The sequence below is a fragment of the Ammospiza caudacuta genome, chromosome 13 (assembly GCF_027887145.1).
Source record: "Ammospiza caudacuta isolate bAmmCau1 chromosome 13, bAmmCau1.pri, whole genome shotgun sequence".
NCBI lineage: Eukaryota > Metazoa > Chordata > Aves > Passeriformes > Passerellidae > Ammospiza > Ammospiza caudacuta.
In genome coordinates, this window is record NC_080605.1 from 15,596,468 (window position 1) to 15,623,652 (window position 27,185).

The 27,185-nt window shown below is 41.8% G+C and overlaps 2 protein-coding genes across 2 annotated transcripts in view; both read right to left on the reverse strand.

Annotated features, from left to right (window-relative positions):
• Positions 1 to 1,723: 1,723 nt before the first annotated feature.
• On the reverse strand, positions 1,724 to 9,357 carry ARL2BP (ADP ribosylation factor like GTPase 2 binding protein). Its single transcript, XM_058813694.1, has 7 exons — positions 9,309 to 9,357; positions 8,364 to 8,473; positions 6,240 to 6,298; positions 4,699 to 4,805; positions 3,781 to 3,866; positions 2,855 to 2,951; positions 1,724 to 1,801 (listed from the first exon to the last, which is right to left on the reverse strand). Exons 2-7 carry the CDS (start codon positions 8,399 to 8,401, stop codon positions 1,739 to 1,741), a joined length of 450 nt encoding a protein of 149 aa, XP_058669677.1. The 5' UTR covers positions 8,402 to 8,473; positions 9,309 to 9,357; the 3' UTR covers positions 1,724 to 1,738.
• Positions 9,358 to 9,741: 384 nt separating this feature from the next.
• RSPRY1 (ring finger and SPRY domain containing 1) overlaps positions 9,742 to 27,185 on the reverse strand; it is a 36,595-nt gene continuing 19,151 nt past the window's right edge. The window contains exons 6-16 of the mRNA XM_058813454.1: positions 26,762 to 26,888; positions 25,336 to 25,394; positions 24,938 to 25,004; positions 24,195 to 24,326; positions 22,779 to 22,894; positions 21,513 to 21,656; positions 17,810 to 17,921; positions 16,676 to 16,778; positions 15,413 to 15,565; positions 13,255 to 13,359; positions 9,742 to 12,349 (exon numbers count right to left, since the gene is read on the reverse strand). Coding sequence (XP_058669437.1) covers positions 12,253 to 12,349; positions 13,255 to 13,359; positions 15,413 to 15,565; positions 16,676 to 16,778; positions 17,810 to 17,921; positions 21,513 to 21,656; positions 22,779 to 22,894; positions 24,195 to 24,326; positions 24,938 to 25,004; positions 25,336 to 25,394; positions 26,762 to 26,888 — 1,215 coding nt within the window. The 3' untranslated portion in view covers positions 9,742 to 12,252. The remainder of the gene's footprint in view (positions 12,350 to 13,254; positions 13,360 to 15,412; positions 15,566 to 16,675; positions 16,779 to 17,809; positions 17,922 to 21,512; positions 21,657 to 22,778; positions 22,895 to 24,194; positions 24,327 to 24,937; positions 25,005 to 25,335; positions 25,395 to 26,761; positions 26,889 to 27,185) is intronic.

A 27,185-nucleotide genomic window follows, 5' to 3' on the forward strand; every position in this document is an offset into this window, starting at 1 on the left:
CAAGGGAAGCAGTCATAACTGCTCTTCTATTGATTTCTAACAATTTGAATAGAGATTTTATGCTTTAAATAAAAACATTCCTGAATCCAGCACTGGAGTCTGTCATGAGAAAACTTGTGAGAGGGCAGCACAGTGTGGTGGGGACAGCAGAGAGTGCATTGCAGAGGTGGCTGTTCCTTCCCCTCCATGTGGGCTTTAGCCCATGCCACAGCGTTCACCTCTCATTGCTTTATGCACACACACGCTCAGAGTGTGCAGCCAAGACCACAAGAACACCAACCAGATGCCAAGGCTTTGATCACTCCCTCTTCCTGGCTCAGCACCACACTCTCCTGAGTTCACCTAATTAGCCAGCAAGTCAATTTTGCCCATTAGCTGCAGGTCATTCTCAGAAATTACAATCAAGTCTGCAGAAGCTCTGGGAACACAGGCAGGATCAGTGCCTCAGGAGAGGGAAGAACCACACTGCTCCCCCGTGCTGCAGACCACAAATTCACCTTTTGGCTGTTTGTCAGAACGAGAAGTGATGCCCAGCCAGGCAGAGCAGCTTTTCCTTTCACACCCTCCTTGTACAAGGTACTAAAAGGAGATTCAGTGAGTTGCAAAGCTGGTGCATGGTGAGCTACACTGCAAATCTTACTGCATGCCCTGCAAGGGAAAAATTTTACCAGGTTGTCTGCAGAGGATCAGGAAAGGGAACTGCATTGATGGAAGGTGAGAACTGAAAAGGAACTGGACACATGGCATTGACCCATGACACATCTGCCTTTATTTGGCTGTCAGTAAGTAAATCAAGGGTCAAATTTCCAGTTATGAATGTATAGACATATATATATAAAACAGAACAGTAAGAAAATAAAATCAATAAAATTAATAGAAATTAACATGGGAGGTCACTATTGAATTCCAAAATCCAGACAGAAAATTTACTTACAAACACTGATAAAGGACACGGGTCTCAGCCTTCCAAACTCTGACACATTCCAAATTAATTTAGTTAGCATTTCTCCAGATTCAACTGCATCACGAGGCAACTGAGGCTCCAGAATCTGCATCTCTCTGGGAAGGATGTGACCAAAGAAATGATGTGCTGTTCCTATAAAGGAGCTGAATTCTGCCTTGGTACCTTGTAAAAACCTTCTCTGCACACACTGACTTGTCAATTAAAGCCACATCCCTGAGAACTGAGCATCTTTTACTGCCTAAGGCCAGGCTGGATGGGATTGTGAGCAACCTGCTCCAGTGGAAGGGGGGTTGGAACTGGGTGATTTCCAGTTAAGCAATGGTGCTGCAGGAACAGAAGGAATAAACTGTTCTCTGTGTTCAGCAGAGACAGGACAAAGAACAAGGAGCTCGAACTGCAGCTCAGGCACTTTATATCAGAGTGCAAAAGGCTCCCTGCAGCAGCAGCTGGGCACTGCAGAAAACTGCCCAGACAAACCATGGCAGCTTCTAAGAAGATCCTGGAGAAGTGTGGGTAGAGCTGGGGAAAGGAAGGCTGCCTCTCACAGTCTCTTCCATCCATTTGGGCAAGGGTATAAAAATTCCAGCAAGCTTTGATTTCACCCCCTGGAAAGGGACCCACAGTCCCGGCCCGGCCCCACCGAACACCCTCCTCCCTCCCAGCCGAGTCCCCGCCCCTCTGCCCCGGCCCCTCCTGGGAATCGCTGCCTTTCCCCTCTGAAATTTGAATAGACCTCGCTTAAAATACAACAGAACTCCCTTCAGAATGATTTGTTTAATGGTTTAATGAAGTCACCACTAACGCACTGCTTAAATCCAGACTTCGACCTTCTTTTTCCTAGAAAGATGGGGAAAAAAAGAGAAATCTGTGATTCCATGATGGTTTGGAATAAGCATTTCAAAAAATGAAGCTGGCAATACATTTTCTGCTGCATCAAACCAATATAAAATTACATGTTAATGAAGCATCTGGGATTGAATGTGAACCCAAGAAGATTGTCAGCAATCCCTGGGGTGAGGGATTCCTGTCACCCTGCCCATGTCAGAGCAGAGCTTTGCTCAGCCCTGGCTGGGAATGCTGTGGGGCTCAGGGATTACTGAAATCTGGCTCCTGTCATTTGCCTCTCAGAGACCCCAGTCTGCAAATCCCAGCTGAAATTCCTCCTGATGCTGATACACAGATTGACTCTCTTCAGCCTGTCCCCATCTCCACAAAATTCACAGGGATGTGGAAGAGGCAGAGGCACAACCACAACTGTGACTCTTCTGCTCCTTGTCCAACACTGGAGACCACTGATTTTTATTTTGCTAGGAAAAACCTCATCCAAAAATCTCAGCACTTTTGTTTATTTCTCCAGCTGGCACAGAGAGGAGGAGAAAACAAATGAAAGAGGCTTAAAAAGCGAATTTTGAATAGACTAGGAATGAAAAATAAAAGAAGATACTATAGAGTCACAATGGCCAAGGTGGAGAGGGATCTCTGGAGGTGATCTGGGCCAAACCCCACACTCAAGCATGGTCACTCAGGACTGTGTCCAGACAACTCTAGAATATCTCCAAGGATGGAGACTCCACAAACTCAGAGACTGTCACAGTGAAAAAGTGTTCCCTTCTGTTCATTTGGAAAACAATATTCACAAATGCAGGAAGTTCACAAAAGCAGGAAGAGCTGCTCCACATGCCAGCTTTATTAATGTTTTCTATAATCATTAAATGTGCAGTTTGAGTTTAAAAAGCTGCTCATTGAATTATTTTTTCTTTTGACTCTGTTACAGCCTTTGATTAAATACTGTGACCTACTGCAGAAACTTTTCCTTTGGCACTCTCGGGTGGAGCTACACAAAACCAACAGCTACTGTGCCAATGAAAATAAACAATGTGAAATACTCACAGCTCTGTATTCCAAGAACATTTCTTTGAAAGCCAGAAAGTCTGTAAATGTGAGAAGCAGATCAAATATATCACCTGGCATTTCATCTTTGTGTTGTCTACAGAGAAAAAGAAGTTGGGAATGAGAAAATTGTGTGAGGAAAATTTGTTATTTTTAAAATGGTACAAGGTCAAAAAGGACAAGTAGAATGACATCAGTATTTAAACAAGAATATTATTGCAGGTTATCATATAGCAAAACTGCAGTCAAATATCACCAGGCAGTATTTCCAATCCAACTCCATTGTTAAATTTATCTAAATCCAAGACCTATGAGTATCATATCAGTCCTTGAAAACCTGACCTGTTTATTTAAGAAACATTAAAAATTAACCAGATTCAAATATTTTAAGATACTCAGCTCCCAATTACACTTGATTTTCTTATTCAAGGGGAAAACCAGTGATCTTTCAAAAACAAGCTCTTCAGGAAGCTGGTTAAGCTAAAATGACCCAATGCAAAAGCTGAACACAAACCAAACTCCTCTCTGGATGCTCCATATGAAAACTGCAATAAAGGAATTCAACCACGTGACTGAAACACCACAAGGCTACTGAGGTGCCTGGAAGAGTTAAGACACAATCTTTTAAGGGTCTGGCTTCAAAGTGACAAGAAATACAAAAATCCTCCAGTGCTCTCAGTCTGACTTTTCTTCCTACCCCTTCAAACCCAATATATTTCAGCAGGATAACTCAGAAATTTACAGTTGCAGGACATGCTGAAGGCAAGAAAAGTGGTCAGTCACAGCCAGCATGAACACTTCTATTTTAACTTAAAGTGGAACCATTATCTAGAGTGAGAAGAGCCAAAAACCTAGGCTTTAATCTAGATAAAAAGAACTGAGAGGCACACAAGCCACTCCTCAACCAAAGCAAAGCAGAGACTTACTGCAATGACACTGTGAAAGCAACCATATCAAACCCACGAATCCGATCGAGCAACTTCTCTTCAATGTATTTCTCTACTAAGGAGATCTGAAAAAAACCCAGACAAACCACCCCAGTAAGATCACAACAATTTCAGAGGCAGATTTCAAACAGCATCCTTGCACTGACACCTTCCTGACACTCTGCATGATCCTTACTGCAGATTCCTCAGGGGGTGCTGCTGGTTCTGCTCTCACACCAGCCCTGAGGCACAGAGCTGCACATCTTTTGCTGGGGATCTTGGGGAGAACAAACACTGACTATCTGTATCTAGTAACAAATATTTGTATCTAGAAACAAATATTTTTCCAGCTCATTTAATGGTACTGAAGAGCAGACTGGTCTAGTTTCTTGATTATGCTTTGTATGAAGAATGTGACTGAATTATCCAATACAAGAAATAAAACAACTGGAAAATAAGAAACTTTGCTTGCACACATGCTAAACACATTTACTACAGCAATTGGCTAAATTTCTATGCAAGGGAGCTACACTACTTCCAAAAAAAAAAAAAAAAAAAACAAAAAGAGAAAACTCACAAAAATTCACAAAATTTTCCCAATTACACTTGATTTTCTTATTCAAGGGGAAAACCAGTGATCTTTCAAAAACAACTCTTCAGGAAGCTGGTTAAGCTAAAATGACCCAATGCAAAAGCTGAACAGAAACCAAACTCTTGTAATTCTAGAAAATTTTGTGTAAAACAATGAGAAAGGACCCTAAAGCTTCAGAAAAAACCTTTTTGCTCACAGATCATGGCTGTGCTTCTGAAGCAAACAGGAACTTGTTGGGATCTGCTCCATTTAAGCCCAGTATTTTATAAAGGGAGAACTATATTAAAAAAAAAAAAAAAAAAGGAAAATAGGAAAAGGTATCTTACATATTCATTAAAAATGTCGGTATAGATGAGCTTGTTTTCTTCTGAGTCATCAAACTCCTGGTAGTGCTTCTCCAAAAAATTCCTCTGTATTAACTGGAAATCATCATCTGGGCCATGACAGAAAAGCAGCACAGAGTGAGGAGTTTAGTCATTCTTTCTGTAACACAAACCCCACATTCACTGGTCCTCTGCTTCCCTGCTGCAAGCACAGAGCCCTGCACACGTGCAGAGTTCATCACATCAGCCCCACAGCTGCTGCCAAAGCACCACTTCTGACCCATCTGTGAGAGAACAGAGGCTGATGGTGAAATATTACCAAAACAGTCCTGCTGCTCTACATTTATTAATAGTTAGTTATTCTCAACCTCTTTTTGCTCTGGCTCTAAAGTCAGCAAAACATCTGTATTTTTTAATAAGTGAATACCTCTTTTCTACAAGAACTCTATGTTTTTGTCTTTGAATTTAAAAATATTAGTGAAATTCCCAGATTAAATTTTCAATTGCCAAATAATTTTTTCCAGTTGTGGAAGAAAAGAAGAGTAAAAATAAACACAGTAGGTTACCATGGAATTCCACAAAACAGGTATAAATAAAAAGTTTACTTATGAACACTGGTAAAGGACACCAGGCACAGCTTTCCAAACTCTGAAATGTTCCAAATTAATTTAGTTAGCATTTCTCCAGATTTAACTGCATCACCAGGCAACTGAGGCTCCAGAATCTGCATCTCTCTGGGAAGGATGTGACCAAAGAAATCATGTGCTGCTCCTATAAAGCAGCTGATGGCTGATCAGCATGAATTCTGCCTTGGCACCTTGTAAAACCCTTCTCTGCACACACTGAGTTCTCATTAAAGCCACATCCCTGAGAACTGAGCATCTTTTACTGCCTAAGGCCAGGCTGGATGGGACTGTGAGCAGCCTGCTCCAGTGGAAGGTGTCCCTGCCCATGGCAGGGAGGGTGAGTGATCTTTAAGGTCCTTCCAACCCAAACCATTCTGTGATTCTGTGACCATCTTTGTGCTTTAGGGCTGGATACACAGAAATAGGGCTCCCCATTCTTGCAGCTTTCAGTCCTGGAATAGAACCAACCCTCAACAGAACCAACTTTATATCAGAGTGCAAAAGGCTCCCTGCAGCAGCAGCAGGGCACTGCAGAAAACTGCCCAGACAAACCATGGCAGCTTCTCAGAACATCCTGGCAGAGATGTCAGGAGAAGCCTGGGCAGAGCTGGGGAAGGGAAGGCTGCCTCTCACTCTCTTCCATAAAAATCCCAGAAAGTTTTGATTTCTCTGAGATGCACAAGCATCTTTACTGTTTCTCTAAGAAGCAATGTGCTGCAGTGATGTGGAGAATAATTTTCGAGAGTCACAAGCACACAGAAGAATTTTGTGTATATTTTTATGACACTACCAGGTAGGAAAGGAAAGAAAGCCTCCATGAAGCAGGCAGGGGCTCTGTGTGTTGGCTAATTTACAGAAGAGCAGCTGGCAACATGTTTAACAGCTCTGCTGTTGTCTGTACCTACTTGCAAACCTTACCCATTATGATGTCCTCCAGATAGCCAACAACTGCATCAAACTCATCAGAAGTGGTGGAGCTGAAAGCAAAAGAAAATATATATATTTTAACCCCAGCAGAAAATTAAAGTTAAAATTAAAAAGTGTTAACAAAAGCCTAAGTACAAATAAACAAACAAACCCAGTAATTGCAAGATAACTGAAAAACTTCCCAGTTTCAACCTACAAAGCAATCCCTGGCACTGATGAGAAGATTGCTCCATGGAGATTCTCATCAGGCCTCTACTCTATTTCCTCCCCGTAAGGTGCCTAATTGCAAGAAAGAATAAATGTTGTTTTACTGGCATTACTGTCAAGGTAATTCTAGTTCTGGTGCAAAAGAATGTAAAGAGTGTAATTAGAACAGCAAATTAAACCTTTTCCAACCCACAAATCCCAGCTGCTACCAGTTTCACTTCTCATTCCTGCACATGGTGATCACAGAACTGTAGACACGCTAGAGAATATTTCGAAATATTTGGTCTTGTGGAACAAGAACGTATACACAACTAGTACATAACTGAAGAAACTTCAATATTTTTCTTATGCAAGAAACATCCTTATATGATCCGAATAAATGGGATAATCTCCTAAAGTTATTCCACCATGAGCAAATATTAAACACCATTATGGATCTGAATTAATCCAGGGAAGAAATCTTTGGTGCCAGCATCAGGAGTCTGGATCTATGATTGTGCAACTTGTTCAGACACAGTAAATAATCCACAGGATGTCTTTGGCATTCACAGCTCTTTAGTGGGAGATGAACTCTTCCTATTCCCTCCAAGGGATGAAAGACAAACTTTTCTCACATGTGAGGAAAAGAAGTCTCAAAGAAACAGGGATATTTGTCTTTAAGAAAAAAAATCTCTTAGATCAGTGAAAGCAGCATTTAAATTCAATTGAATGTCTCTTTCTCATCAGTAAACAGAGTAGGATAGCCCTTCCAACTGAGTTTTGAAAAGCTCATTAAAGTTACTCTGCCATTAGAGAATACTCCAGTGAAATTAATCCAACAGCAGTTGAGCCGACAGCTTAACTATAATCAGGCTCGCTCTGATCAGGAAAAATTAAGGGATCTTTAATTTACACCGGCTTCTGCTCAGCGAGGACATCCGGGCAGCAGCATTGCTGCTCCGGGGAGGGGAGCGGAGCCGGGGCCGAGCACAGCCCGCGAGAGGGCGGCACAGGGCGGCAGCTCAGCCGGGCTCAGGGCTCTGCCAGCGATAATTTACACTCTTATACCCCTCCAAATAAATGCTACTGCGACTTCTACAGCTTATCCTAACAGCAACAGAGAAAGTGTTAATTTAAACCCTGGTTGAAGTCTGTGCAAGTAACAGAATCAAAGAACCTAATTCCATCTCTTCATACAACACACGGGCATCCACACACCTACAGAGACACGAGCTCACCAACTCTGGGGTTTTATTCCCTGTCACAGTACCCAGACTGGGCCAGCACACTGTGCTGCTGAGGCAGCCCTGGCACCGGTCAGAGTCTGGGGCTGAAAGAGTTAAATCCATGCATGACAGAGGCACAGACACACAGCCCCTTCTGCCACAGAGTCTGGGGCTGAAAGAGTTAAATCCATGCATGACACAGTCACACAGCCCCTTCTGCCACAACTTCTGGGAGAAGAGTACAGCAGACACTTGTGGGGTGAAGCAGCAGCTTAGCACCTGCCAGGGTGAAATTTGGCTGAGGTCACCTGTGGATGGGCTCAGTTTTAGGAGGAGAACACTCAAGCAGAGGAAGAGTCTCCTCTCTCTCAGGATCAGTGACATAAGACAACAAACACTCTGAAAAGAAATTCTGGATTTAAAATGAACACCAGAATAAGCAATTTCCAGCCTTTACAAGGCTTGCTCTGATCCCTCAGCACAGCTACACTGACCGCAGTGATATTTAGTTTGATTTCACCTAAACTCTGTACTGATGTTATTCCCTCTTGCAGCTTTGCATTCTGCACCTTTCTTCTCCTGAGAGGCAGACTCTGCTAAACAGCGTGGTGTAAATTCATTCCTGCAATTATATTCCTATCAAGATATCTTAATCAGCAATTAGCTTATTGAAATCTAACACATGAGAATGCAGCATACTCACGTGGCTACACCCAAACTTTCTCCATCAGAAGTCTCCATTGCTCCTGCCTAGCCAGAGTGGAGATGTATGTTTCAGCTGTTAGTGGTTATTTCTTCTTTTTGACCCAAGTGCTAAGGAATAACATGACTTAGTGTTAATACACATCAATTGCTGAACTGCCATATATTTCCTGAAGAGCAAATTGGGAGATGAATTTTAATTCTTAAACACAGGAATTCCAACATCACATTCTTCCAAAATGATTGCTTTTTTTTGTAATAACCTAAATAATCTAGAAACTTTCTCTGCCTATTCAGAGAACAGGCTCAAAATATAACCAGACCCTATAAAAGGGTTTTGGGTCACCTCTCCATCTTTTCTCCCGAAACATCTCTGACTGACCGTTATAGAAATAAAGCCAGATAAGATAAGAGTGCCACCATGCTCTAGTGTGTCCCAGAGCAGCTTTGGACAGAGATCCCGGGGGCTGTGTCCTGGCTGGACACTCGGCCCGTGGCTGTGAGTGGGCGCTGGGGACAGGGCACACCGGGAACGGGGCACACCGGGGTCAGGGCACACCGGGAACGGGGCACACCGGGGTCAGGGCACCGCGGGCACAGGGCACACCGGGGTCAGGGCACACGGGTCCCCGGGGCCGCTGGCGATGGGACCCCGCTGCTCCCGCCAGGCTTCCCGCACCGCCGGCCCTCAGAGCAGCCCTGGGCCATCCCCGCGAGCCCGGCGGGAGCCGAGCGCGTCCCTCGCCTCCCCATCCTCAGTCCCGGCGAGGGCGGGTACAGCCCTCCAGCCGTGTCCCTCCCCAGGCAGCCAGCCCGCCACACTCCCTCCCGCCCCTCAAAGGGACCCGGGGCAGCGGGCCATCACCGTCCCTGTCTGCACAAGGCGGTGCCATCCCGCCGTTCCCGGGGCGCCGGCCCCGTGCCCCGCGCCCCCGCCCGCACCCACCGCCCTCAGGCCAGCGCGCAGCCCCCTCCCCTCGGGCCGTCTCCTGGGGAACGCGCTCTTCCGCCCCGCCCGCAGCCAATCACAGGGCGGCTCCGGCCCTCGGGGCCCGCCCCCGGCCCGCTCGCCCAATCAGAGCGCGACGGGGGCTGCGCGGGAAGGCGGTGCCGCCGTCATGGCGGGTTGGGGAGCGCGTCCTGCGCCGGGCCGGGCCCTGAGGGGGAGACAGGAGGCAGCGTTATTTGCTGTATTACAAGTATTTGCTTGTTAATGGCAGCGGTAGAGTGGGCTTCCCCTCAGAGGGTTGGGGACAGCCGCAGCTGCTGCAGCTCAGCGAACAGTACGATGACCCCCCCCCCCCCGTCACCAATGTCCCACCCGAGGGCATAGATGCACCTCAGTCGAAAAGGAATTAAAGAACAACAAACAGCCTTCAGGATGTTTTTATTGTTGAATGGACAACTTTGCTACAATTCGTTTCCCCCTGTGGGGGCCTGTGGAGTAGGCAGCTCCCGTCCCTGTCCCCAAAGCTCCGGGGGTGCAGGGAGCGGGGCTGACCCCGCACCCGGCCTGACAGCCATGGCCCCGGCCTGCATGGCGGCACAGCCGGGCCCAGGGTACAGCCTTTCCCTTTGTGAAATGAACAGGACAGTTCTCTGCAACACAGCTCCCTCCTCCGCCACCGCTGGCTCCCTCTGCCCAGCACCAGCTGCATGGAAGACGGTCTGGGGCAAAATTTTCCAAAGCATTCACATCTTTTCCGTAATACAGGCACTTAGTCCCATGTCCACAAAGGCAGCGAGGCTCTAAGGTCACCTGCGTTCCAAGGGACAGCAGATGCCCAGAAGCCATTGTGGACTTGGGCCTGAAGACCTTAATCTCATACAGCAGTTGATACAAATTAGGAGTCCTAGGCACTTCTGAAAATTTTACCTCAGTTAATCCTGGCCAGGGAAACCAAAGCCCTGAAATTACTAGACTCTATTAAGGCAGAGTTCAAAATGGTTCTGTCCCACCTCTTCCCTAAAATATTTGTAACTTTGTACCTTAGGGATAAAAAGTCATCATTGCATTTGGAAGCGCTTAGAACTTCATGTCAAAGTGATTCTGAATTTTTAACACCCTTGTGGCAGTGATGGAGCTCATGTTTGCTCACTGAGCTGGAAGGGACTCGGCCCCGACAAAACATGGATAAAGCAAAACATAGTAAAGTACACTCAGCAAGGAAATGAGATCCCTGTGGCACAGATTTGCCAGCCTGACTTAAATCAGACCAGGCATCCAAGGTGGAAGAGAATCCACATTTTAGCAAAAACACTAACCAGCACTCTGCTGCTGGATTCAGTCTACATTTGGACAAAAGTCAGCATGAAAACGATGGACAGAACTTTCCTAATTCACACATCTCTGGATGAAGTTCAGCACCCTTGAGTCAGCAAAGGCAGAAGGTGAAAGGAGTTGCTGGAGAGCTCGGTTCTGGGACCTGTGTGCAGAGCTCTCAGCTCCTGCTGAGGTCTGTAGGAAGCCAGAGTGCTCAGCAGGCTCTGCTTTGTTAGTACTTCATAGAACAATAAAGATAATAAATGATTTTAAAAATTAGCTACATCACACCATGAGAATTCACTACAACAGCCTCTGCTGCTGAATCACTGCCAAGAAGTGGGATGGTTTTGGTGTAAATTGTGTGTGAATTAGCAAAGTTCTACTATACAGATACTTTTAAAAAATCAACTGGTGCAAGACTTTGAAGAGACCGAGTCATATCCTCAGTTGGTGCAAAATAAGCAGAACCCCACCTATTTTTGTGCTACTTCACTGACACCAGCTGTGAACCCTGATTCCTTGTAGAAACCTAGTAAAAGTCAAGAGCTGCCTACTGAAGTGCATCCTTAACATACAAACGTCACAAATGTGTAATTAAAGTGGAGCAGAGATTCCCACTGTATGATCCCTACCAAAAATAGGAAGTGTGGCCCCAAACCTGCTCAGAGCAGGACTGACAAGTGGCAAGCAAGGTGCATTTTTAAGGAGTTAAGAATAAGACTGAAATTGCTATCCAAATAACCTTGTTTTAAATAAATGGGTCAAGAACTCTCCTCTAATATTTTAAGATATATTCACTTTGGAAAAATTGAGCTAACTTTCAAAAACAATACTGATTAAAAAAGATGTTCGATGATACCTTAAAAAATACCAGAATATCAAATTAATTCCAGTCCAGCATTATAATTAGTTAAGAATACCTCCTGAAAATTATAACCTCACAAAAAAATGTGGGTACCGAAGTTAAAAGTATCAGAAACATTATGTACTTGAAAATACCACTGATCTTTTAACATTTAAAAACAAATCATAACATTCTTTGGAATCACCAAGTTATTAAAACCTGTGAGTTTCTCTACAGTCTCCACACTGTCTTTTCAATCAGTCTGTGTACAGATTCAGTCTTTGAGCAGTTTAATATCTGAAAATACAGAGTCTCTGACCAGCAGGAGGCTACATTAAACAGGAAAACATTGGCATTCTCTTTTTAGCACTCACTTCTGCCAAAAATAGAGACTTTCGAGCACAAGACAGCACGGCCCTGTTTTAGGAAATACTTATTTTCTCCTCTTTTCTAAAATGCATTGTATGTGTACTTCCAGTGCAAATTTTTTCAGCACTTGCGACAGGCGAGAAGGAAAAGGGGAAGAAGAGACAACTCCCTCTGCTCTTGCTCAGAGGAACCAATAGCCAGAGCTCCTGACTGCTGAATCCAGCTCCCAGTGCTGGCAGCTGGGAAGAGCTTATTAAAGATTTCAGTTTTAACATAAACAGATTACAGGTTAGCATGAAATCTGGCCGTGGCTATGGTTCTATGTGCATAAGGATTGGTTAGAGATGCTTTCCCCTTTCAGTATTGGTTGGAGTTCTTTAAAAACAAGTCTGTGGTGTTTCTCCACGTGTGTCATGAAATGTGAGAGATCTGTCTGACTCGGGTTTGTATTTCCTGTCGACACAAAGGGCAGGTCTCCAACTGCAAGGCACACTCCATGCACAGGTCACTGAAGGAGAAGAAAAACCAGTTAAAGCCTGCTTTTACAGTATGAAAAACTAACCAACAACAACAAAATAACACTAAGCAGTTTAGTCAGCCTGCCAGAGGCACAGTCAAGCCCCTCAGTGTGGTGGCATTGCAAGTCAGGTGTGGTGGATCCATTTACAGGCTTTGAGAGGAGCTCCTGCTGCTCAGCATCTCCCAGACCTGCAGCTGCTCCTGCAGCTGCTCAGGATTCCATTTCCCTGAGCTCATTAATCCTTGCACTCACTCTGGTCTGGAGAGCAGCTCCAGTGCCCTGCAGCAAATTCTCCAATCCAGGCACGTGTCTTAACTTTCTAGCATCTAGACACATGGCAAGACTCCTTCCATGAGTGCTCCAGAACTCTAAGGAATTGGACTTAACTGGATTCATTTCCCAGCAGGCTGCTTAAAGGTAGGAAAGCGCTATTATGGTATAACTCATACTGCTGGCTCATTTTTAGCTTTTAGAGGAATTTGTGACTTGAGACAATCCATTTCTTGAACATTTAATGAGTGTGCAATGTATTATGAATTTTCTGCTCTCCTCACATGATCTGGATTTCACAGCACCAGTATCAAGTATTTACTTATCAGTAAAGCCTTTGACATCAGGGAAATAAGACTCAGTAGCCCAGGGCAGCACACAGATGTAGCCTCTGTACTTCCCCAAATACACAACCAGGGGTTCCATCTGCTCAGGTGTAGGATGAATGGCATAGTGGGAATACTGTGTTTAACCTCTACACATAACACCCTTAAAAGGAAGGAAGGTTATTTCCTTTATCCTGGGGAGTCAATCAAGATGAGCGGGGACTGCATATGGCCTCATCCAAGCTGAGCATCACACACACATTTCATATTTCTTTGGATTTGGGTTTAAGCTTTTACCTGTGTCCACATGGCCTGAGTTCTGTGTCTGCTATCTCATCACAGCAAAGTGTGCAGCAGTTCTCTCTGATACTCACTTGCTTCAGCAAAGCCAGGCGCCTGTGTCTGAGGGGAGACAGAGACACACCCCCCCAAACATTAATTTGGCTCAAAGCAATTGATTCAAAACTATTCTGAGAATTGCATCAAGGCCAACTTAACACTTGTAGCAGTGCTGCATCACACTGCTGATAAACATCAATCACAACTGCCCACAAAAAAAGGCTTAACACACTCACAGACCTGCAAAACAATCTGATTCCCTATGCTGGTCTGTCAGAAAGGGACAAAGAGGGGATTAAATAACAATTCTCCTAGTTCCCACAGCTGAACCACTTACAGAAATTCTTTTGTACCTGGCAACTTTCAGGAGTTAAGGAAAAAACCCAAACAAATAAACCTCACAAACCCATGTATCAACAACATACAGAAACCCTATAATGCTATAACAGAGTTTAAAAAAATAAAACCAGAAAATTAAATCAACATCCCAGTATGGCAACAGCCACAAGGGAGAGAAAATAGGTAAAAATCCCTCATCTGATGAAATAAGACATTTCCCAGCTGGAACACACACACAACACCCATCACAACTACTTAATGGCAGGGTGATGTGTTTTTTCCCCAACACCAGATGCACTAAATTCAGCACAACTCTGCATGAGTTTATGTTAAATCCTGTGATGGATAATTAGGGTCCGCCCCGCCTTTGCCTTATCTCCTATCACTTTTAAGATAATCAAAGCTATGTTTTAATTTAAAATTGGCTTATCATTTCCAAGCAGTTCAGGCTGTAAGGCAGGGATGATCTTTGTTTACAAAGAACAAGTGTCCAGCCCTGAATGGAGCCTTTCAGTGCTATTGCATAATACAGGGTCTGTAGCACAGGAGGCCAAGTTTCACCAGTCAGGCATCAACAGGAAACCAGTTACCCCCAGTTTGTCTCTCATCTTTTGGCACAATCATTAACAGCTCTCACAGCTATTGCCTGAACATCAATCCCACCTGAGCATCAGCCAGAAGCTACAAACCTCTCATTCAGTGTGGGACACTACCAAGACAGAAGAGCACAAATTTGTACCTAATAGATCATCTCAAAGACTACATCAGACTCTCACTTAAAGCACCTGCAGTCACAAGCAGAAATAATTTACTCTGGCTATAGGTAAGCACAAAATGATTTTACGAGTTGCATTTGATTTTCTCTGCATCAATACAATATTCCAAGCCTCAAAGTTTGCGAATGTGTGACTCCAACGCAGAAGTAGGGGGGCTTTTCTTCTTTTCTTTTTAAATATATTTAAGTACCTCAAATACACTTGATCAAAACTAGATAATTCAAAACCAGTCTCTGAATGTTATTACAGCCAGAGGTATCCCCTCCAACAACATCACCCTCACTTAATTAGTTGCAATTTAAGATTACTTCAGTCACATACTGAAATCCAGGGTATACCACATAGATTACAATGTACAGTGTTACTGCTTATGTTCCAGTAAGTTATTTTATTACTAATAACTTGATTCACATGAGCTATTAGTTTTCACTCCTGCCAGAAGTTTGGTAAAAGCTAAAGAATAATGTATCTAGACCTGTTTTTATCTGGGTTGAATTTTATTTAGGTGGGAAAACACTTCTAAATTTGAATAACCTTTGTCAGCACTGTCATTCAAAAATGGGGAAATTTTCATCAGGATCAGAAAAGGACAATTTCAAGACTTACAATCATTCAGCACCTCCATGCTGCTAACACCACTAATTAGGTCAATTTTAAATAGGACATCTTTTTTTAATTAACAGCATACCTCCTCAATCAGCCTAATAATCCTTAGATGGCAGAAGGTACTTCTACTAAAACAGCTTACTGTGTGGCACTAATTCATTTTAATTAGCTTAATATTACAAAATATATTTTAATTTAATAAATTTTGGTTGCATATCTCCTGCCCTACTGATGAAATTGCACTGGAGCCTATTGTCTCATCCTTTTAGAAGAGGTACCTATGGAAGTACGACCCCATAAGAAATAAATTTTGCTGAGTACAAGGCAGGACTTTGCAACTCAGACATGAAACATTTTATTTCTCTGCATGCAAACACACAAAGTAGGAGGATTACCTGGGTAAAATGATTTTCTCTTCTGCTGTGAGAAAGGCATGATCATTGAAGGTACTAAACTTCATTGGTGGTGGGTACTTGAAGGGTTTTGCCCCAAAGTTGAACTCACATTGTTGATAGGACATGAAACTTGCTGCAGCAAAAAATCCTGATCTGCAACATCATGAACAGGCATTTTAGAATGACTTAAATAATAGCAGAGCTTTCATACATGTTACTATTACCATTTGAAAATATACCCTGAGACAGAGACAAGTTTAATACCAGTGTTTTGCAGCTAACTGGGAGAGCATCAAGCTGCAGCTGCACATACTTACCTTGTTTAGTTCTCAACTCCTGAATTTACTATTGGGATTTATCTGAATTTCTCAGTGAGTCAAATAAAGGCTGCCTCCTGTGCAACTAGGATTAGTCACATTTAAAATCACAACTACCACCTCTCAAATTTACTCAAAGGGCATGAGTTCAGTAATACCCCAAGTTCTAACAAGTACTCAAGTTTATCAATTCCATACTCAAAGCACAGAGCACTAAAAGCTCAATAAAGAAGATACTCAGCAACTCTTTAAAGTGAACTACTCTTTGCCTGCATCTTGAACTTTATTCTGAGGAGAAAACATGGATGAAATTATTAGCCTGGTAGGAATAACTGATAAAGTACTCTAATGTTTAATTAAGCTGCATGTGAAGCTGCTTTCTAAAGTATTACACCAGCTTATCTTTTCTGAAGTAAAAGGCTGAACTTCCCTAGGAGAGTTAGAGGAGTTCACCATATGTTAATTTCAACAACAGTTGGCAAAATAACCCCAACACCTGCCTGCAATGCTACCAAGAGACATCCTCTGATGAATATTCAATGTGCTGCTCCAGGAGCTGGCCCCAGTGAATGGCAGTCAGTTAACAAGCCCTCTCCAACATTTACCAGAAAGGCTTTGTTTTTCAGAAGACAAGTTCCTCAGGCACCAGAAAATTGTTCATCTTTGCTGCAGCCTCATTCTCTTTCAATGCTATGCTAATTAGACAGCATAAACCACTGAGCTGAACATACCTTTGGAAAGTCCAAATTATTTATTTTGGACCCTGAAATCCACCTGTAAAATTATATCCCTCTTACTGATTTCTAAGCAACTTTCAACAGGGAAACTTGCTTAATGATGGCTTCAGGTAAATAAATATGAATTTACATCTCAAATTAAAAACTCTTCATATAATTAACACAATTATCCACAGAGGTCATGTCCTTCCAAATGAGCAGATACTTACACAGCAGATGAAAATACTTGCTTCTCAGCAGGAAGCTGGTTTCCATTTAAATAGAAGATCATTTGCTTTTCTTGCAAGTCTAGTAGAAATCCTATTGTGTCTCCTTACGTGCAAAACAAAAATAATTTAAAGATTTAATTTCTGTTAAATGCCAACAGCCGAAACAATTATTGTTTCAAGTATCACATATGTCACTGTGAGTTGTCTTACTTAAAAGGAACTGTTTGCAAAAGCACAAAAGAAGAAACATTGATACAGACAGTAACTAAAAAAACCCCAACCCAAACCAAAAAACCCAGAAGAAAATAGTAAAAAAAATTAAGTATTTTAGTCTGCCAGAGCATTAATACTACATAGTTGTAGAAGTATTGCAGAGTATTTGCCAAAGCCAGAAGAAAGCTGCACTCTGTCACTCCTTGGCTATTTTACACCTGTTGAAAATAGACTTTAGCAAGTGGGTGTTCTGAGAAGAAATTTCCAATATGCTTGTGCTATTTATTTTTAAGAGGTGTTTTAATTTAGCCATCCTTGGGAGAAATTTTTAATAGAAGAGAAGGCGGCACAGTTCACACAAGCTTGGCATGCACAGAATCCTACCAAGATTTCAAAGCTGAGATCAAGAACAGAACTTTGCTGTCCAAGTAGTTATCCAAGAATTTAAAGTAAGCAAGACAGTGCAACTCCTCCTTAAAAAAGAAAAAAAAAAAAAAGTCTAATTCAGAGATCAAGGTTTTTTTCCCCTTCTCTAAAATAACTCTTTTAACCCAGAAAGAAAGATTTCAACCTTGTTGTGTACAACTACAAACAAGTGAATTTGTAGACCTTGTTTGTACTTGTTCAACTACAAAAAAGTCTAATGATTAAATGTCCAATGTTAATTTGTGCTATGATTTTCACTCTGCATTTGAAAAGAAAAAGTGTTTAACCAACAAGACTCTACACAGACTGGGGAACAAGACTGTAGTGCCCAGTGTGCCCATTTAAATCACAAAGACACAGTAATTATTAAGCCTGTGTGATCGTCAGAATGAGGCAGTAACTGCTTTGTTCACACCAATGAACAGACACCTGCAGGGGGAAAGAATCCTGTGCAGAAATGCAGTTAGGATAAAGAGCAGCAGACAGAGTGAGTACCTTCTTTCCAGCAGGGATGGGAGTGTGGTTTACTTCTGGCGTTGTACCAGATCAGCTGCCGGCAGCCATCGTACGCGCAGGAGTATTCATCGTCCCCAATGCCGTAACCTTCCTTCAGAGACAGAGCACAACACCTCAGCCTGCAGCCATTCCCCACACTCAGGGGCTAAAGCCTCTTTTCATTCACCTAAACTGTTGGAACTCTGGAAACTGAGAATTTTGGACTTTCTGTGCTGACAGGAGCTGACCCTGCATTTGACCTGAGGCCATGGAGAAGGCTTCCAAAATTGAATGATAAAACTGGGATTGTGGGTGTGGAGTTTGAGTAAAAGTGTGTAACATTACATGGTGGAAAATTTGGAGTTTAAGGTTTTAAAACATAGTAATATATATAAAGCAAGATGGAAATTTTAGGACTGAGACTGGTCCTTCTCCATGGGTTTGGGTGGTGTTGTGTAATTAGATGAGCAAGTCCACATTGTGGGGTGCAGGTGGTTGGTTATTGGTTAGAAGCCTGTTTTCAATCACCTAAACTGTTGGAACTCTGGAAACTGAGAATTTTGGACTTTCTGCGCTGACAGGAGCTGACCCTGCATTTGACCTGAGGCCGTGGAGAAGGCTTCCAAAATTGAATGATAAAACTGGGATGGTGGGTGTGGAGTTTGAATAAAAGTGTGTAATATCACTTGGAGTTTATGGTTTTAAAATATAGTAATATATATAAAGCAAGATGGATTTTTTAGGGTGGAGGCTGATCCTTCTTCACCTTCTCCATGGGTTTGGGTGGTGCTGTGTAATTAGATGAAAAAGTCATTGAGGGGCACGGGTGGTTGGTTATTGGGTTAAAAGTAAAAATAATTTAGGTGTTATTTCTTAATTAGACAGTTTGTCCTTAAAAGGCCTTGTAGGGAAAAAGATAGGGCTCCATTTTGTAGTTTGTTAGTGAAGTGCTGTAGAACTCATGCTCTGAGAGTGTAATATAGATAAGAACTAATGAACATCTGAGCCCAAACCAGAAATACATCTAACCCCAAACTTGGAAGAAAAAATAAGCAAAGAATTGTCACTAAACCACTCTTTCAGGATCAGGAATGGTTTCCTTCTCTCTCCCCCATGAAGGTAATATTTTTTTCAAACTAGTTTTAGTTTCATTTTCAAATCAAAAGGGAATTTGTTGGGGTGAGGAGGAAAGGAGAGGGGGATAATGTTTCCAAAGTGCCTTCCAGTCTCTGTGACCTCAAATCACTCCTGTCTGTTAAAGTATTTAAATGCCACAAGGCTAGTACCCAAGTAGGTTAAATTTTAGCATCTTTAGAAGTCACCACAGAGTAACAGCCACTCTCTTATCTTGAAGTCTCAGTACCAAGCTTGTAATGTCCTCTCCTCAAGATATCCATGTACCACCAGAACCCACAGTACACAAAGGGAACAAACACAGCCCCTTCAACTAATTTGTTGCATATTGTGTCCCTTTCACATATATAATCCCTCAAATTGTGAAAACATAATCAAGTGATAGTCCTAAGGTGCAAGACAAACACAGACTAAAGAGTTTCAGAGTGGGAGAAAAATCTGTCACATAACCCATGAGCTCATCCACGAAACCCAAAGCATTATGGAAGGTAAGTAACTTCCTCATGCTCAGCATGGTTTGTCTGGAGTGCAAATACCAGACAGCATCTGATTACACAAGCCTCTCATGTCCCAAATTAAAGCTAAGCCCAGCTAATGGGTGTTTACTGTCATATTTAGGACTAGTCTTTTTGTTACAGATGCTGTAAATAAAGAGCATATGGCTTCTGAGGCCTGTGTTTGTGACATATCCAGAGGATCATATCCTTTTATTTCAGGCACACACCTGATGAACTTAAAGAACAGCAGCATTTGGCCACCAGCAAAACAGCTGCAGCAAGAGAAAAATCATCCTGCTCAGAGAGGTGACATCTCCTATTTTCCTACCTTGTACAAGACACACAGAAAAATGCACATACACCAAGCTCCTTAACAGTAAGTGGGAAAAAAAATCTTTTAAGCCTCTTAGCAGTCTAAAGGCAGACACATGGCCTTTTATTTCACACAGTTTCTGTTACACTCAGTGTCTGCAAGGACTGCTCAACACAGGTCTGCATGATATTTTTGTTCAGTTGGTTATTTTTGATTTTGTGTATGGTTTCTAATTTTTTTTTTTACTTAAATCACACTTCAATTTCATGCTCAAAATGTGGAACTGGACTTTGGATGTGACACAGAGATATATGTTATACATCTATGTTATACATATATGTTATATATATATATATGCATGTTATACATCAGCAGAAGACAATGCTATTTCCATGAATAATTAGAAGAAATGGAGCAAGACCTCTGAACTCACAGAAATACCTGAGTTAAATGGTGACAGAAGTTTCTCTTGCATTCCCATTGGGTTTCTTGCCACTGGTGTTTGCTTCATCTCCTCAATGTATTTATCTCATACCCCCACAATCAATATTTGCTCACATGTATGTATTTGACCTATCTTCATATTAACTTCTGTATTTGACTTAGCTGTAGAATGACTTTTTCTTTAATAATCAGAAATGAGCAGGTTTAACTGCTTATCTCTATATTAAATATATAATTCTTCTACAATAAGTTCCATGTAGGAGCAGAAAGCCATGAAATTACCACAATAAAGGGCTTCAGGTGAATTTCTCCCTCAAGCTTAGCCAGTAGAAGTGTCAACCCCAGCACTGTTTCCATTCTCAGCACTAGGCTAGGCCTGACATATCTTTTGTCCTAAAATTCTGGCTTGTACTTCAATGAACTTTAATGGCCATTTGGAAGGCTGATAACATGAAAAATTAACTCTAAGATGAGGTAGAAAACGTTTTTGGGTAGTAATAATGACTCTTTCTTATTATGGAAATACTGAAACAAGTTATACCATAGCATAAGAAGCATACAAAGTTTCTAACAGCCATTACAAGTAAATAGTAGGAAAAGGAATACTTAGAACTGAGAATAAGATAATTTTCTGTCTGGATGAGAAGGACAGTAAAGCAAGCTATAAAATAAGACAGTAGACTTGTTCTGTACTCTCAGGAAAAGGCAAGAAGGTAAAGGGCTTAATCTTTTTTTTAATCCTTATTTTTAATTAAAAAGAAGCTTTTGCATTCCAAGACTGTCCCATACTGCTGCTACTAGCAAGTCCAATGATATACCATGTTATCCCAGAGTGAATTTGAGTTATTTCCCTTGTGAAAGTTAATTTAATAGGAAAATGTGTTAAAGAGGATGAGGAAATGGCTGCTTGGTGACCTGTGTAAAGGACAGCATATGAGAAACTGCTGTTCCTGGTGACTTATTGTTTCCTTCCAAAAACAGAGAGTAACTACTGTCATCCAAAGAATTTTCAAGAGATTATGCTACAAGAAATAAGAAATAGAGTTCTTTATAGTTTCCAGACAACAGCCAGCAGATAACAAGCTGTCTCTGCAGCTCTGCATGCCTTAGGTGAACAGTGTCAGTCTGTAGCAATAACTGACATCTCTTGTACCACTAAATTCAGCAAAACCAGCTCTTCACAGACAGAAAAATTGAAGGAAACAAACAAGTGCTCAGTTACAACCACAGAATAACCAGAGCTATTCTCACAGATGCTGTAAGAAGGAAAATACTGATGTTACACCACCAGCTCAATGATATTACAGGTACTCACATGGTTGAGAAATTTGCTGTCTTTGGTTGCCCATCCTATCTGCATCACTCCTGAAGTAATGACAGTGACTTCATAGTACCAGACCCCAGAGTCAACACAGAACGTGCACCTCACGCTTTCGAAGGACGAGGCGTCGCACCGTGCCTACCAGAACCAAACAGAAACCCAAAATCATCACCCAAAGCCAGGGTCTATAAAACCACCACCCAGACCCAGGCTCTCCAAAAATCACCACCCAAAGCCAGGAGCTCCAAAAAATCACCACCCAAAGCCAGGAGCTCCAAAAAATCACCACCCAAAGCCAGGAGCTCCAAAAAATCACCACCCAAAGCCAGGAGCTCCAAAAAATCACCATCCAAAGCCAGGAGCTCCAAAAAATCACCATCCAAAGCCAGGAGCTCCAAAAAATCACCACCCAAAGCCAGGAGCTCCAAAAAATCACCACCCAAAGCCAGGAGCTCCAAAAAATCACCACCCAAAGCCAGGAGCTCCAAAAAATCACCACCCAAAGCCAGGGGCTCCAAAAAAATCACCACCCAAAGCCAGGGGCTCCAAAAAAATCACCACCCAAACAAACACCTTCCTGCCCTGGTTCAAGTTTCTTGAGTATAAGAAAATAACAACATAATTTTAGAGGCATTTCAGACAAAGTGACCTCTCTTTGACCTAGTGAGTAGGCAAGACTGAAAATTGTTAAGTGGTTAAGCCACAGGCAAAAAAAAAAAGGAGAAAAGTAGAAAGTTGACAGAAACAATGTAAAGATTTAAAGACTAAGACAGCCAAGACAGGAAAACCTAAATTGTTGGTTGTTAACTGATTCCTGGTAGAAAGGATAAGGAGGCCTTCAATGTTAATTCATGAAAATTCATTTCTAAGTAGTCAAACAAGTTTTTAGAAGGAGTTAGAGAGGAAGGAAAAAACCACACGTGGCTGAGACAAATATCTGACTGCTGTGAGCTTTTCAAGATGAGACAGGACAAACAATAGAATGATATTTTGACTACAACTGCTCACAAAGTAAGTGAAAAGCCATCTGACTCTGAAGAACCCTCCTCACTTCCCTGGTTTTGGGGCATTACTTTAGTGTGAATATTTCTACAACTGAGATCAGTGTAGTGATGCTGTAACTCTTTGATGACAAAACAAGTTTTCTGTAAAAGCTAGCAGACAAGATGGATTCATTCTACAAAATCACAGGAGCAAGTACAAAGCAAAACCTTTTTCTTCAGCCACTTTTTCAGGCTGAATACATGAAACAATTCCTACCTCTAATCCATGTGGTGAGATCTTCAGGTATTCACTGACATCATTGCTGTTCAGCATGGCCCTAATGTTGGTCAAGTCTACCTTCTCATATGTAAACTGCCTGCCTTCTTTTAGAACTGAAAAAAAATAAAAAAATCCCAACCAGTGTTAGTTGCTGCTGCTGCAAAACATGATTTTAAACACTTCATACAATGATAATCTCTCTAGGATCCAGGTAGTTTTTGGCATAACTGAATGGAACACTGAGATTTTCCCTGCATGAAAACAGCTTTCAATAGTGTGTGTTAAATACCTTCCAAACATGAAAGCATGACCTGTGCCTCTGACTAGAGCTCCCACAACCTAATTAGTACTTGCAGGAAACCCACAGGCAAATGGAAGGCATCCAAGTTCACACCAAGATGCCACTGCTTCAGGATTTACCACTGCATTTGTACATTCAGTGGGCAGAGTTCTTCTGACTCGTTACAGTGGAAACAGATTTGGGGATAGGAAGAAGAGGAAAACAAGGATTTAAAGGTTTCTACCATCTCATTTTTAGGTGATGAACTTGAACTGAGCCAAAGCAGCTCTCTCTCTCTCTCTCTCCCAGCTTGCCCTTTCTTCACAGAAGGATCAGAACCATTTCTCTGGCCAGGTGTCAAATTGTTGACACATACATGTTAATTTACAAGTGAAAGATCTTATCTGAGGACCCTTCATAGAACTCAAACTTTCTACAACACTTACACAGACATTTACTAAACACAGCTGACACTGGCTTTCCATAAGCTGACTAAAGCCCCTAAAGCCCAACAGACCTTTTACCCAAATTTCTCTAAAAGGCATTAGAAAATACAAGGTCATTAGAGTTACTGCACCCTTGAAATCACAACTAAACAAGCAAATTCAGTGGGTTTTTAAAAATCCAAAAGATTAATCTAGATCAGTGCTTTGCAGAACACTTTACTTTTGATCACAAAAATCAAAAAGTATATTTAATTTAAAAAGTCTTCAGTAATTCTTTGTGCCAGAGGGGAATGACCACAGGAGTGGCCATCACCAGGACATGTCAGCAACCCAGATGTTCCACAGAGACAGAGCTGCACTGTTGAGCCACTCAGCAAACTGGCTGAAGTGTGGGTTACAGGAAACTGGTGCAAAGAATTTTCATTGCAGCTCCAACTTGCAGAGTACAAACCACTTCCTTTCAAAAACATTTTCCTTGCCAACGTTGTCTTTCCATACCATTACACTGGATATATTTGTTGGTGTGGGTTTTTTTGGTTTTGTTTTCTTTTTCAAGGAGATATTACAAACGCAGCTAGGTTTGTAATGAGCACACTAAGTGCTAATAAAAAATGAACACAAAGGAGTCCTCCATCTCTTTGGAGGAGTGATTACTGTTTAATTCATCCATCCCTTTGTTATACCTACACAGATTGTCTAAACTCCACTGGGCACAGAATCCAACCTGGCGTTTTAAGTAGTCAGGGTTATCTGTCCATTTCTCCAGCAGCATCAGTTGGTCACTAATGCACGACTCAGAAACTGTCATTTTATTTTCACCTGCAATTTAAGAGGAAAAAGAGTAATTGCTATCAGCTAGGGCTAAGTTAAAAATAATAACATCCTACAAATGCAGTAGAACTCTCCACACACACCTAAACCTCAATATTACAAGCATGAAGTTGTTTCCCCAAGCAGAATTATCTTCATTCAGATTTACCACTTCTCAGCATGGACTGCATCATCAGGAGACTGATCACAGCTGTTCTCCATCTCCCCAATATTGATTGATTTCCTTTCAAGTAACAAAGGTCTCATGTCATAAGTCATTATGTAGTAATTTCTCAGATGAGAAGGCCAGTTTCAGCAAATCTTTGTTTGTCATTAAAACAAAAAATATCTTTTCCTGCCTACAAGCTCCCAATGCTGTTGTCCAGCTCTAATACAGATTTATGTCATTGACAAAGGCCTCGTGTCTCAAATCCTTCTACAGCAATTGCTAACAGGGAAAATAAGTTTCAGCAAGAATCTCAGGGGTTTTGAGGGGTAGAGGGATGTCACTAGAGCAATAAATAACAATGCAGGCTCTCATGCTCACAAGTGATCAGGCAAAGCAAGTGACAATAATGCAGAAGCCATGGTGCTAAGAGCAGTACCAGGCCAATACTCACTTGTTTGTGCAAACTTCTCCAGTGCTATTAGTGCAAAAAGCATCACTGTTGGGTGGGACTGGAAGTTCTAAACATGGGCAGTAAGAAGAAGTTTTTATTAATATAGACCCAGTACAGACAAGAAGAGCTGTAAGTCAAAGGTTCAAAGGAGCCTCCAAAATTCCTGTATTCCACCCTCCTGTGGAGATAGATCCAGAGAGATCAAGCTACTCAGAGCTTTGTACCATTGATTTCTCATTACCTCCAAGGATGGAGATCCCACAGGCTCTGGAATTTCAGCTTTTTGTAACATATACTGCCAATATTTAGCAGACATGACTTCAGCTTTTCACAATAATAATAAAATTGCATTCTAATTGCTATGTATGGATACATATAGAAAGATCAAAGACACTTACCAAGCTGTGAAGTAAATATTCCAGTATGCCTGGGCTGAGCAAGCCTATGCTTGCAGGACCTGCAAGAACATCAGGAATGAAATCCCTCTCTGGGAAGTACCACAAACCCATCACCACAGAGCTTTTAAACACAAGGTAACAAATTACAGAACACCAAACAACTTCACAGCAAAGCAAAACTAAAATATAAAACAATTATCATTGTTTCTAGTAAAGTACTTGTTGCACATTTAATAATTACACAGTTACTGGCACATTACAGTCCTGTTCACTTCACTGCTCTAAGTGGGTACAGAGTTCCAGCCAGAGATTTTGCAGTAAGACTCCAGCAGCCTCCACTCAGCATTTCCATGCTCTTTACTTTTGAAAAAAGACTGTCTCCCCTTTACTTCCAGAGTCAATGTTTAAAAACCAGCTCCATCTATCAGTAGCCCAAAAGAAGCAAAACTGAGCACCTGAAACAGCCAACTTGATAGTTAATTATACAGCTTGCAGCACCAGAACAAGCAGCCAATTTAAAATGGAAAAGCCCTGAAATAGTGTCCACTTAATCAAGAGAGAGACATCAGGGAATCAAACTCTGGCACCTACAAGCTCTTAAGAACTTGCAGTGGGTTCCAACACTTAATTAACAGATTTGTTGCCTGAGCTGACACAATGAGATCTGTGTCCACTAAGATAGAAGCAGATAGAGTATATCTCATTTTGACTTTGTATAATACAGTAGAAGTATTACAGTACAAAACCACTTCCAGACCTTGTTCTTTACTTTTTTTTTTCCCACAGAAATACAGTAATTGGGTTTTAATAACCATTAGGTGACATTGGACAATCACTTTTTTCCCCTCTATTTCCTGTCCACTTTCAAAAAAGGAGTAAAAAAATCTAGATACAAAAGAGATCACCAGGAAGAAGGAAACTTAACCATCAGTTTCCAACTGTGTACTAGGTAGGAATGACAGAATAAAAATTCTATATGAAGTCACCTTAAAATAGAATCTCAGCAATTTTCTTTTAAGCAACACAGAAGAGAATCTTTTCAGCTATCTACAATAGAATAAGACATGTCTACTGGAAAAAACATTTCTTTTTTATTTCTATACAACCTCCAAGACCACGAACTTGATATTCCTGCCTACACTCTAGAAGATGTGTCCTCAGTAATTCAGAAGCAGAGTGGGTCTGCAGAAGAGACTGATTATCAGTGCTAAGGCAATATAACCACCAGTGATCCCCAATCACTAACCACACAGCAGAAGGATTTGTCAATGGCTCATTCAGACATTGAATCAACCAGATTCTGTCACACCTGGTAACCCTGGGATGCAGAAATTGAGTTCTAAACCAACACCTCTGACCTGTGCATGGTGAGTGCTGAAGCAGAAGATCTTTACTTGCTAATTTCTTTACTTGCTAATTTCTTTACCTGCTAATTTCTCTGCCAAGCAGCCGAGCACCGCAGTTGTGTTCCGGTGCTTGGCAGGGTGACAAGAGTCCTGGCAAGCAGCAGCTCCACTCAAGTTCAGTATTTCTGTTAACTTCTGTAATGCATCCTGCAAAGAAAAAATCAGAAATCTCTTCAATGCTACTGACAGGTACAGCTTCGTCCTAATTCAATATTGTAAAAACAAGATTGTTTTTACACTTTACTGAAGTCAGCATCGTATTATAGACAACATGGGGTGGTTATCTTTTAAGACAAGATAATTAAGGACAGATGAGAACAAAAGTTCAACAGACCCAAGAGCTGTAACTTTAAAATTACCATCAGATTGTTGGTTGTTGTGATCAACAGCTCAGAACACTTCTGGATTTAAGTGAGCTCCCCATGGCAATAGGAACCAATTAGC

What these genes read in the sequence shown, in the direction of transcription:
- ARL2BP (XM_058813694.1), bottom strand. Translation starts at nt 8,401, where the DNA reads ATGGAGACTTCTGATGGAGAAAGTTTGGGTGTAGCCAC. An exon ending in GCTTTCACAGTGTCATTGCA is followed by an intron (nt 2,952 to 3,780) that starts GTAAGTCTCTGC and finishes TTTTCTCTGTAG; the next exon opens with ACAACACAAAGATGAAATGC. An exon ending in TGTTCTTGGAATACAGAGCT is followed by an intron (nt 1,802 to 2,854) that starts GTGAGTATTTCA and finishes CCATCTTTCTAG; the next exon opens with GAAAAAGAAGGTCGAAGTCT.